At 40.4% G+C, this 13,274-nt stretch overlaps 1 protein-coding gene across 1 annotated transcript in view; it reads left to right on the top strand.

Moving 5' to 3' along the window:
* LRRC16A (leucine rich repeat containing 16A) overlaps positions 1-13,274 on the top strand; it is a gene marked incomplete at its 5' end in the record, with an annotated part of 110,808 nt that overhangs the window by 68,921 nt on the left and 28,613 nt on the right. The window contains one exon of the mRNA XM_008947093.1: positions 1-101. This exon is cut by the window's left edge and continues 70 nt beyond it. Within this exon, the coding sequence (XP_008945341.1) occupies positions 1-101 (101 nt within the window). The remainder of the gene's footprint in view (positions 102-13,274) is intronic.

Below are 13,274 nucleotides of genomic sequence, written 5' to 3'. Positions count from 1 at the left end.
TGGAAATTGAGTTAGCTGAAGAAAAGCCAACTAAACGTTCTATCATCACAGTTGAGGAGCTGACAGAGATAGAACGTTTGGAGGATCTGGACACTTGTATGGTAAGACACATTCGTCAGCCTATTTGGTTGAGCATGTAAATAACTGGAAGAAAAGTGTTTTTCAAAGTGTTATTTAGCAATTTCATGGTATTAGGAAACTGAAGTTAGGAATTAGCTTCTAGAAAATAAATGTTAACTTGTGAGCATTTTGTGTGAGTTGCATGTCACTGTTAGGCAAAGGGAAAGCTTTTCCCTTTTCTTCACTACTTTCCTGGTACCTATTCAAGGGCCTTTCCCTTACGTACATTGCTACAGTCAAGCTAATACAACAAACATCTCTTCCACTGGCCAGAGTTTCACAGAGGTTTAGCTGCAGTAATAAGTAGCACCATGCTGTATGTTGACAACATGCTGCTTTCTGCCTTTGTCTTAATTCTACTTGACATGGATTCCTCTGAGCTTCTGCCTGGAAGTTACATTATTGACCATGAACAGAAGTTGATTTTTTTTTTTTTTTTAATTTTTTTTTTTTTTTTAGATTAGCTTTTGAATGTATAGACTAAGTCTTAAAAGCTTGAGGCTGGGCTACAAGTGATCCTAGATGGCAAGTGTTTCAGAAGTAATGGAGTTAGGAGTGTGAGATTCAGTAAAAATCTCTGAAATAAATCACTGAAGTGCCTTATAAAATCCCCCTGCATGACTTATTATAAAGATGGCTTCATGTCATATCATGATTGTTGATGAGATGTGGTCACTGCTGCAAGGGATGGGCTTTCTGCCTTGTCCTCTTACCTGGCTCCTTGGCCATAGGCTTTCACAGGAAGCTCAGCTGGCAGAACCTTTGACTGCCTCTTTTTATAGAAGTTGCGTTGATTCAGCTCCAAGACAAGTGCAGCTCAAGAGAAGGAGCAGCAGGGCTGCTCCTCTCTGCAGCAGCTGTCTGTTGGTCTCACTTAGCTATAAAACAAAAGCACACCTTCCCTGGAAATACCACCTTAAAGTAGTTCTCCCTCCTTTCCAAGCCTTCTTCTTCACCGAGACTTGTTCTGATGTAATATTTGTCTAAACATCACAAATCCCTGTGAGGCATGTGAAGTTGATGGCATCATCTGGCTCATAACTGGTGCCATCAAGGTCCAGAAGCTTTCTGTAGCCAACGTTTAGTAATCATTTTGAGCCTAAAGTCCTATGGGAGAGAGATATCCCAATAAAATATGTGGCATCTGAACCCTGTACCTGTAAGTTAGCTTTTGCATGCTGGATTCATATATAGAAAAATAAGCTAAGCACTCATTTTGACACCTCAGCCACCCACCTCCTTTAAATTTATTCTTGCAGCCTATTAAGAATAATAATACTGGATTTTTTTAAAAATAGCTCCTGTTTTTATCTCATATCACCATGGTTATATGAAAGGATTATATCTCTGTGTTGTCTTTCATGTTGGTCATATTAAAATAATGGGAATACTATGATGCTTACACTCTTTAAAAGATGCATTAGATGCAAATGACCTAACTTCAGAACTGTTTGTATCTCTCTTCATTCTCTTCATTCACCCTCATCTTGCACAGAGGTTCAAATACCTTTGCAACCCAGATTCTCATCAATATCTGATTTCTGGAGAGAATGAGCTATCAAATAAACACGAGGCAGTAATCTCAGTGCTAAGGAATCCATTTATTCAAAGCTAATCCATTATTAAGAGCTGCTTTTGGCATCCTGGGTGCAGGTAGTATCAGCTACTGTTGTAAAAATATATAAACAGATAGCCCCAAGAGGCTGAGTAATACAAGGATTTTTACTGAGATGGTGTTCTTAATGAGTTTTTTGCAACTAAAATCATCTTAAGAATGGTTTTCTTGCATCTTCTGGGTAGAGTTAGTAACTTCAAAGATAGCACTTTGCAAGTGATGTATTTTAGGTATGGGGGAAATCCTATGGATTTCAGATATTGTCTTGGAAAACTAAGCTACCACTTGATTTGTGGCAGCTTTTAAGTGTTGTACAGATAATTTGTGTGGAAATGAGGAACCTGAGAGGGATATCGGTGAATGCTTTGTGAGGTGGTCAGTGCTGGAAACAGATGTGTTGCTGAAAGATTTTACTAGAAAGAGAAGCATGTGGTTTTAGGGACTCTGATCATGAATCTAATTTCTTTCAATTATTTTTAATCTTAAATGAGAAATAGCTACTTAAGTCCTACTTCCAAAATGGCATCAGTCCAGAACACTGCCTTGTTTGGCCACTGGAAATCCCTAAGCATTAAAGAGTGTGAGGATAAAAAAGATCTGAACTTTGTGAGTAGATGATGCACTTGGCTGTGTATTCTGCAAACCTCAAACCTGAAACCTTGAATTGCATCTTGGTTTTGTGTTTGTTTGGGAGCTTCATCTGTTGCCAAAGGAAAAGGTTACGTGGGATGAGGTGAATTATGTTGCCTGTCAGTTTGCTCCAGCAAGTTGTCAAGATGTCTGCGGAAAAAAAGATTTTGATCTTACAGGAGAGGCACTGAGCTTGGATCATTGTTCTGGGGGAGATGGACTTTTTTTTCCAGTTGCAAGACCAGATTCACTTTGCAATTACTTTGCACTAACTTCAGCAAGCCTGTTCTCTTCGTTGTTGTTTTGTTCAGCAAGCCTGGGGAGTCAAGGAGCAGTATTCTGGCTGAGGCAATGTATGCAACAGGGTGTTGTCACTCAGCAGCCTCCCTTGAAACTGTATTTGGACAATGTGGGGAAAAATGGGATCCAGAGTCAGTCTTGCCTCTATGGTCACAGATTATACAACACTGAAGATAGGTGAATGATGATGATTGAGGTAGATGTATTTGTAATACAATGCTTATGCTATTTGTTCTTACGTGTGGATGGAAAGTGGAAGACAGGAAGATTTGTTTTCAAAACTTGGACTGGCAGCACAGGGATCTGAATCCTCCAGTGCTGGTAATAAAGTCAACTGGCAGGCATGGGTGTGTTCCACAGCCTGCCCACTTAATCTCAAGCAGGGTGCAGAGTGGCTGTGGCTGGGAGGATTTCCTTGCCAGAGCAGAGAGTTGCCATCCACCCATTTCAAAGTTTGATATAGAATCACTGAATCATTTGTATGAAAAACACAGGTAGAATGAAGGATCACAAATGTCCCTGTGAAATGCACCACTGAAAAATAGGCTTTTAAATGTTATTTCTAGTATTATTTTATTGTGGGAATTGGGACTTGATAAATACTAAACTGTGCACTTAAAGCTTATTAGCTTCATCTTAGGATATGATTCTCATGCAGCCTTTAATGGTGGCCTGAGAGCCCCTAATGTGAAAGATCTGTCAGTCGTACCAGAATTTGCTGCTCTGGTAAATGAGTTCTGAAGAACACTGGGAGTAGTTGAGTAGTCCAGTGTAGGATGTGATAGTTGGAACATTATGGACCTGAGTGTTTCTGATCTCCCGGAGCTACAATACAGTAAATTGGTGCTTCCTTCATCTACAGCTGTCTTAGTTGTCTGTGTTTAATTAGAGCTGTGTTGATGGCAATAAGTCATTAGATAAAAGTTGCATGCAAGTAAGATGGAAAGAAAAATCATTATGCATAAAATTACTGTTCTCATATTAAAGGAAAAACCATGCCCTGCTTTTTAGAGCTTAGACTCAATCATGAATTAACTTCATACAGTTTGTACAGTTTGTCTAAATTTTCCTGTGCGTGTGTGATGAGAGTGAGATATTTTGAACTAATGCATGTATTTTAAAACTGACTTTAAATAAAGCATCCTTTTTTACTGATACTGAATATCATCTACCTTGGCATGTGTAATTGTGGAGGTAGGTAGTGACTGATTTAATTTTGTTCAATGCTTCCAGTTGTCCTTTGTTCTTTTGTAACTATTAGTTCTTTGCAGAAGTAAAAGATACTAAGTAGTGCTCCATTCCCCACCAAAAAGCAATGGAGCATTTTTCTTAGATTGTGTTTAAGAGTTATGTTCTAAAGCCTTTTTATTTTTTTATCTATGTCAGTGTTAGATTGGATTCCAGAATACTAAAAGGACATCACTAGAGAGCCACTATTTAAAGAAAAGGTTTGAGAAAAATAGCTTTTTTAGTAGAAATCCATGTACTCATCATCTTTAAAATATCCATTTCAGCAATATAACTTTACTCCTACAGGCAGTAACAAGCATACAGCCAGGATAAGTATTGCTTTAGAACAAAGCAGAGGTTGTTTGCATGATGAAGAGGTATGGTAGGCAAGAAGTGGTTTGAAATGTGTAAAGTAGTTGTAGGTTGTAATACACAAGTCTGCTTGTAAATCTTCTTTAAAGAATTTCAGTGTAGGATTCAAATGTTTAGATGTTGAATTATATGTTTGCAGAAATGCTTGTAGCTAATAGAAAGAACTGCTTGTGATGAAAATTGAATCTTAGCCATTCCTCATCTATTTCTAACTAAAAGCATAGAGATGGATCTATGAATTTAATGGAGGAAAGTTAAAAAAAAAAAAAATCCCATAAGCAATATGTAAATGTTTTAGTCTTTATTGAACAAGACATTTCCCTTGTACAGTAGAGAAAATTTGCAGAAGTAGCAGAACACTTGTAAATTAATGTGTGTTTTTCCCTGGGAATGTACTAACTAGCTGTTGTCAAAGATTTAGCAGATTAGTCCAGTATCCAGGTGAAGACTTACGAACCCGTGGGTTCTGAAAGACAAGAAGTGTATGGACCTCAGTGTTTTCAGAGAAGAGGGAGAAATTGCACTCACTGCACTAGAATTAAATTTCTTTTTTAAAAGAAAACTCATAAAGTACCATCCGAAAGCTTTTCTCTCCCCATCCCCTCATCCAAAACAAATCAGAATTAAAATGACAGAAACTCCTTCAGCTGCTTTCACTGGAGAAAGGAGAAAATCATGGTACATACAGACTCATCTATGTGTGCACTGATAGTGTAGGAAGAAAAATTAGAGGTTCTCTGCTATGTCCTGACATACTACAGACCTGATTCTTGTTGCTCTCTATTTACCTGCAGCAGAATTGTCTTAGGAATAGATAGCCAGCTTTTTGGATGAAAGACTAAACACCTACTGAGATAAAACCCCAGTTCCTGGTGGAATCCATATGTTCTCCAGTGCTATAAATAAAGCTCTAGCTCTGCACCTGGCTTAACCCAGCAAAAATCATTGTGCTTACTGAAAAGAGCAGTTCCATTTCCCCCATACACAGCTCGCACGTTCCTGCCCACACCCTCACGCTTGTACTGGTTTTCATGCTGCCTCACAACAAACTGAGGGTGGGAATTGGTTCAGCTGGAAATTAAGCTTTTTACAGAGAATTTCTTTCCCAGGTGAGTTGACAGACTGCCTAGTTCCCTGGCTGAGCTCACAGAACAAATCCTGAGCGGCAGGGAGGAGGGCAAAGGCAGCAGCCGGGATGGATGCCGGATTAAATCGGTTGTGACACTTGAGCTCCTCTCTTGTCTGAATTAGCAGAAATGGGCCTTTGATGTGCTGTAAACACAGCTCTCCGTGGGAAGCTAGGAATTGGCATTATGGTATGCGAGGGTATTCTTGGCATCTGAAAAGGCTCCATCACAGGCATGCGAGCAAATCCACTGCAGGGGGAGTTCAGTAGTACTTCAAACTGATGCTCAACCTAGGACAGCTTCTGAGAACATCACCAGGAGGGACACAGGGCAGGGCCAGTGTGCTCCCTAAGCCCTCTCCTGCACAGGCAGGGCTGGGGCTGAGAAAGAGATACAGGGAGCTGGTGGGATCATTTTGCATAACCTCTGAATATCTTGTTTACTTGTGAGTTTGCGTGTTTGCATGTTAGCCTCACCATTACTATTATTACATCAGTTACGACTATTTGTTACTTATCTTCTCCTGAGTTCATTGTATATAGTTTTGCAGTATCCTCACTGCCCATAGACGTCCTTGGCCGTGTTTATTCAATGCCTGCTACATGTGTAGCCTGCAGACTACAGTCTCTTTCAGAGTCATGAAGGGTTATGTGTTCCCAGCTGAAATGTTTTAAAAGAAACTTGGCTTTCAATGTCTTTTTCTTGGTCTCCAAGTGGAAGGAGGTGATGGATAATTGATATATAGTATGTTTTCCTTAAACCTACTGAGATTTCTTAGTCAGAGTTCAAAGCCATTTCTCATAATCTAGGTTACATTATTGGCACAATATGTAGTAAATGAAGAATGTGATAAACTGCTTCTAGTAACAGCAGTGCATGCTTAGTTAGGAAAAAAAGCAGTGTAAATCTGGAGGCTGTTTTCTGCTTAGGTTAAAATGAGGACTGTGAAGCACAGCTGCTGGGTATTTAGTTTGTGTGGAATTCTGTGTCGGGAACTTCTCTTCCCATAATACTGATGCTTTGTTTTGCCTTCTGCCCAGATTTGTGTTGGTGGTGGAGGCAGAGCGAGTTACAGCCTTTGTGGCAGTTGTTGTTTTACTGATAGTGAGTTTCCATCAGTTTGTTTCACGTGTTGTGAAAAAGCCACATTGAATGGAGAGTTCAGTAACAAAGCGCTGACTGAAACAGGGGTCTTGAGAGTTTAACTTCCCTGCAGTAGTTTTGAGAGGGCGTTTACTACTAAGAAGTTAGTCTGTGGCAAACAGAAAGGTCTTGAACACGTAGCTATGCAGTCTATAGGTGGTGCCAGACCTGGCTGCTCAGTCCCACCATGTCCCACTCTGCTAGCAAGAGTTTTGATGTCTGAGCTGCAGACAGTGTCATCTCGGCAGGCACCAGAGAGCTGTTGCAGGCTGTAGCCTGCTGTTGGACACCCAGCTACCACTTGGTGAGAGGGGGGCTACCCCGACGTGGGTTTGCTTGCCCTGCCAGCCAGCACTCACCCACACAACCAGCAGCAGGGATCACCCAAGCACTCGCCTGCCTGCTTCAGGTAAAGGTAACAGGTTCTGAATACAAAATTCCTTTGCATGGGCTGGATCAGGGGGCATCTGTGTGATCCCTTTTGCTAGCAGAGCTGAGGCATTTGTTCATGTTCAGCACAGATTGATACAGAATTCATCTTTCCACAGCCTCTGTTTATAAGAACCTACTTATTATTTCCCATGGCAGATTAGCAAGAGCTCCTTTGGACAAGTTCTTGCCAAAATTTCGACTGTAACCTTTGGCAGAGGAGCAACAGCAAACAGCATGAGAATAACCTCTAATAGTGCTGGTTTTGTAGCACACATCTGTCTGCAGCCACAATGCTTCTTGATTCAATTAATATCTGGCAAGTTGACCTCCTCAAGTGCTTGGGGAGTTTTCTGTATAGGTTGCATGGTCCTTTCTACTCTTTTTCATCCTTCCAGCATCTCAATTAAGTAACTTTGCCCAAGGTGCTTATCTGTATTGTATGGGGGAGTCTTGTTTACTCTGAAATCTGGAGAGCCTACTGAAAATAGCACAAGGACAAGTCTGTCTCACTGAGTGTGTCGTGATTCTCACTTCACCCAGAGGAACAGGCAGCTTGCAATTTTTTGTTCTGCAAAACTGATACTTTCATCTTGCAGGGGTAGAGTAGTTGCTCACAGGAAGATAAAAGAGGCAAATCTGTGTTAGGGCAGGCAGTTAAAGAAGACCATTAGATTTTGCTATATTTTGTCAAGGAAAAGGAGGTTGGGATGAGCTGAGTTACTGGAATAGGAACTTTTAAATAAATAAAATCAAGAGTACATAGCCAAAAGGCTGGAGGATAGCTTCCAAGTCATCAAATCATATCCCTGCTTTCACTGACAACTGCATCACATAATCATATTCATAAATTTATCAGGCTTCTCTCAAAACATCTTCCTCTCAGCGTAGAGGAGAACTTAGAGGTAAACAGATTCTTCTGACATTATTTTAGGTCAGCTAAAGCCTCACTGCAAAGTGGTGAGTGTGCCTCTGCAGTAAGATCTTCCTGTGAGTAAAGACCAAACTAGTGTGAATTTTTGAGTTCAGTAGTGACAGGACTACTGATCTGAAACCAAGAGCTCTTTAACTGGTGAAAGAACCTTCAAGTAAGTAGTCATTAAGGAAAAGTAAAAGAAATGAGCAGACTAGAAAGACAAAGTGACTTAAAAGTCAGGGTAGTTTCATTTGGAGTTGCTCAGAACCTCTTTATTTTGTGGGTCATTTCCAATAGCATGGTGTTTAGGTACTCCATGGGAAGTTTGTGTCCATGCTCTCTGCAAAGCTGCAGACTCCAGAGCTGTGTTATAGCTAGCACTTAATTCCACACTTATGGGTGAGCAGTCCTGCTCTGCAGGGTAGGCATCTTCCTTCATGGTGCTTCTGTCCTTCTTAGGCTCATGTGCAGCCCCATGACTGTCTGACCAAGGACCATTATTTAAATCATGTATTACACTTAGGTACTGGCACTACATAGACCAACCTTTGAGTTTCGTCATCCTCTCTTGGGTAGTTACAATTGACCCTTTCTGTCAGTTTGTTTTAGAGAAGAAACTCAGATAGTCTACTCAAACATTTCTGTCTCCCATACAGGGTCTTAGAATATTTGCGAATTGCCTGTCAAGATATTTCCTGTCTTTAACAGGCAGATATTTTTATATGGTAATTCCCAACAGGACTTAAAATTCAGAAGTTTAATGTTTTGTTTTTTTTTTTTTAAAAAAAGTTTTAGTTCATAAAGTATATCTCAAAGTGTCTGGGGGATATAATGAAAATAGCAGCAGCTCAAGTATGCCTGAATTTTCAACGGCAAAACTTCCCATGTTAATTCTGAGCAAGGCAACTACTAGTCCACTTCTCCATCGTGGGTCAACTGTCTGATCTACCACAATGAGTTTCCCTGTGGTGTTTCTCCTTTGAAATGTCACTGGTTCAGCACAAGCAGTGCATCGTCTGCCCCTAAAAGGTCCAGCGATAGTGGGAAGAGGACCGGTGGTTTTTGCCTGGATGACTACTTACCCTTTTGGTAGCTGTTCAGGTTGTCAGAAGGAAGGGGAGATCCAGAAGCTGTGTTGGTTGTCAGTCCTGGGAAGCTGTAAGGAAGGCAGATACAACAGTTCCTGCTCACAGAATCATAGAAGGGTTGGGGTGGGAAGGGACCTTTAAAGATTATCTAGTCCACCTCCCTGGCGTGGACAGGGACATCTTTTGTTAGATCACATTGCTCAAAGCCCCATCCTGCTTGACTTTGACCTCTTCCATGCCTCGAACTCGCTTTAATGAAGTTACTGCCCAGGGCACCTGATGCACATGATGGCTCTCTTTAAAGACTTGCCTAAGGGAATCATAAAAGGCTGTCCACCCTTCTGTATTCACTGAGTTTAAGATCTTCATCTTCTTACTATGTGGAAGTTTCAGTCATGAACAAAGTAATTTTTTCATCAGGGTTTGCCAGCTGAAGGTAAGGAACAACCACAAGCAAGCAGGTCGTGGTGGCTTAAAGAGGTAGTTTGTGCCATCTGACCTGGAGCAGTTCTCTGTTCTGCACTTAGTTTTTAGCTAAAATGAATTTGTTCATCTTAAAGCCCAGCTGTGGGAGGATGCTGCTGGCCTCTTCATGAACAAGTAGAAAACAGAACTGATGAGATGAAGAATTGCATTTCTCTTGCGGGTGGTAATTGCAGGTAGAGTTCTTTGCAGGGTGCTTATTCAGAGCGTGAAATAAAAGATTTCGTTTAGTAGTTTTAAGAACTGCTCAATTTAATTCATGAATATGGGCTTTTTGCTCTTCATAATAAAAGCTTTGGCTATTTATATGCAGGAATATTTCTCAGTAAGAATTTTATTTGGCTTGAAGGACACAAGTGCAGAATTATTAATGAAAATAATATATTGAAATACTTGATGAAATATCACAGAGTATATGAGCCACATCTCAGCAAGCAGATGAGCAAAAGCTTCTTGGCTACTAAAATGAAATAAGCTCAAGGGCAGATCAATTGAGCTTCTCTTACTGCAGTGGTACTCCTTTTCTTTCAGAAATGTTGCTGTACAAAGTAATTCTAAAGATCAAACTGGCTTAGATGAGACTAATTGAATTAATTCTGAACTAGAATTTGTTCTCTAGAAATTCAACTCTTCAGGAAGGAAAGGAAATAAACATACTCCTTAAATTCACATGTAGATTGTTTCTAACTCTTAGTTATTTGCAGTGTCTATATTTATGTGTAGTGTTTCCATATAGAGGACATAACTCTGAAATATAAGATCAGGACTAGGTACTCTGCTGGTGTAAAAATGAGTAGTCACTACATTCAGGACAGCTATATTAACAAAGAGCAGCCTATTGCAACTTGGCTTTGGTTTCTAAATAATGTTAGTGGCTTTGCTCTCCTGTCTCCTGCAAAATACTCCATTAGCTGTCATGGATTTTAGCATTGCATTTAACTTTCCAAGGACAGTGGCACTTGTGAGGGAGATTCTAAGGAGATCCAGGTTACCATTGCTGCTAGTGGGAAGTAGGTAGCTAAATTTCTGGACATCATGTTACAAAATCTTTAGTAGTTCAGACAAGCAGTAGCAACTTTCTAGTTTCTGAGGCTTTCTGTAGAGACGGTGAGACATCTGAGCATCCAAAGATTCATGTGCAAAGAAGCAAAATGGGTCAATTTACTGCTCTGCTTTATAAGGAATACCTGAGGATAGTTCTATATAGATTTATTTTTTTTTAAACGAGACAACAAATGTTTAACATCTCTGCCAAAGGTAGTTAGGAGGTTAGAAGAAGTGTGGGAAATGTTGACTGACTGAAAGGGTGTCATGGCATCTGCACAGGTCAGAATTCCTTACAGCAAAAGGAAACAACAGGACTTGTGATTAAAACGCCTTGTTTTCTTGTGTTTCTTTCTTTAAAAGGCATATCCCACAAAACACATATAGCTGAAACAATTTAGCACTGGTTTAAAATGTTCTGGAAGAATCATTGAACGGCTTTTTTTCTCATTCCCAGTTGGGACATTGCTACGATTCCCCAGTCCAATATCTGAACTTATTTGAGTTGAATTTGGTTGGGATTTTTGGTTGTGGGTTGACGTTTTGTCTTTAGCAGTGGCCCGTGTACCTTGGGAGGCAGACCATTTTATTTTGCCATTATGCTGAAACCAAACAAAGGGAAAGGTTGGGTCCTGGTCTGTAGAACTTCAGGGGTCCGAAGACTAGGTGGCATTAGGTTCCCTTCAGAGCAGCCAGATTCCTCAGTGACTTCAGGCAAGTCCCTTAGTCTTTGCTTTGCTTAACAGTGCTTCCTTGTCTAACCTGCTGCCTGCTGTGTGCCTCCCTCTCCTCCTCCTCCCTCCTTACACCCTTCCCTCAAGCTGTTTACCACCTTCTAACTTTAAAGCAGCTCCATAGTCACACTCACTCAGGTGAGATCACTACAGTGGGGAAGATGGGAGTTTCCACAAGCCCTTGCTGGATCAGGGCTGTAGGCTGTAAACTCCCCTAAATCCTGGGATTGTTTTCTGTTTTTTATGTATTGCTTTGCACTTTGGCCCTGTTCACATTTCCAGCTGTTTGAATATGTATATCTTTCCTGCCTCTGCATTAAATACACAGAACACACTGGACAACTACCCCAGATGCTGTCTGAAAGGGAAACCGTGTTGCAGGCTGATTTTTGAAGTGTGCTGGAGATTGATTGTTAAAGTGTTTTCAGTTTTCTAGCTGTTTTTCAATGGATTCTGCAGTCTCTCCAGCAATCTCAGAGCAGCCCTAGTAAATGGTAGTCTAGAAGACGGGCAAGAGAAGAGACAACATGGATTATGGCAGGGAAATGGAGTAAGAGTTATATGTGTGTGTGGCTAGCCTACAAAAATGAGAGTAATGAGGAGGTTTGCCTAAATCACCTATCTGAAAACTCCTGTATAAAGGCAAAGTTTCTGAAGGTAAAAGAAAATAAATAATTGGAAAAAAAAGACACCCCAAAGAAACAAAAGCAAAACAAAACCCTACAACATCACCAAAACAAACGAAAACCCTGAGGACAGTAGGAAAATAAAGTTTGAGTGGAGCTGTGTGCAAGAGCTGTTCAAAGATTGCCCACTGTACCTTTAAAACTTTTAGCCACAGTTAAGCTTAGAGGTATGAACTGTGACAAGTGGATCGTTATTGTTGAAAATGCCAAAGCATTGAAAACCAGACCTGAATATCCCTTCAACAATGAAATGATGAACTTCGTGTTATGTGCAGACTGTTTTCATTGCTGATAATTAACCACCAGAGTAGTATCCATTTAAAAATACAGCACTTACTTGCCAAGAAGTTTAGTCCAGGCCACGATGATTATTGACTTTTGCCTCAAACACTCTGCTAATACCTGCAGGTCCCATTCAACTTGAAGACAAAACTGCACTTCTAATTGTTTTTTCTTAGTCTAAATTAAGGAGGAGCGTGATGGGTCATGTGCCACAGGAGATGAAATACGGCATTGCTTCATTTCATATGATGGCTGTGCTGCTTCCTTTTTTTCTTTTAATTGTTTTGAAGGAGAGAAGAAAGGTCGTGCTTTATTAATGGAATAACATTCTTCTAATGTGCAAAAAGTGCTTTAAAGCCTGTGCCTCTAAGCCTCCTTGTGGGAAGGAGAAATACAGTTGCTTTGGATTAGGTTTATTTAAATCTCAGGAGAACAGCCTTGCATCCCTTTTCATTCTTTCAAGAGAAGCTTTGTTTTGTTTTCCTTACTCTCTGCTTTCCATTACAAGCTGCTGATTTTTGATTCAGAAGCTTCCTTCAGACTGGAAAATAACAGAGTTGCAGGTTTTTTTCTCACTATTAGTGCCATCAAAATGAGAAAACACGGTACATTGGGACAGCAGGTGGCAGGTTGGCACCATTGGCAAGTGCCAGATATTGGAAACAAACGTCTGAAAACTTGAATTTGTCCTAATGTAGATAAAACAAGAAATCACATCCTTCTCTGGTTATCCTATGGAAACACAAAGTGTATAGCACCTCCAAATGCAAGGGATTTTTACCTCATTCTTGCATGTCACCTTTCCTGCTAAGACTTCTAAGTGTTTTGGCTTTAGTTTTCTTTATTTTGGTGACTTCTGGTTTTGCCTCCTTTCCTAAGAACTGCTGTTGCTTTGTCTTCCCCATTCATATTCTTTTTTCTTTCTTTTTTGCTGCATGGAGACTCTCTGCTGTACAAGTGTAAGTATTTTTTTAGCTCTGCTGTTTCTGGCCTACTTGTTTGCATTTTTGTGCTCCATTTGCCTCTGTACTGCCTCGTGGGTCCCCTGGGAGCCTGTAGTGCCATCCATCTGCAC

Source organism: Merops nubicus, unplaced genomic scaffold, assembly GCF_000691845.1.
Source record: "Merops nubicus isolate BGI_N331 unplaced genomic scaffold, ASM69184v1 scaffold2459, whole genome shotgun sequence".
Lineage (NCBI taxonomy): Eukaryota > Metazoa > Chordata > Aves > Coraciiformes > Meropidae > Merops > Merops nubicus.
The sequence above is the reverse complement of the archived record's forward strand: the minus strand, read 5'-3'. Positions and strand labels throughout refer to the sequence as shown.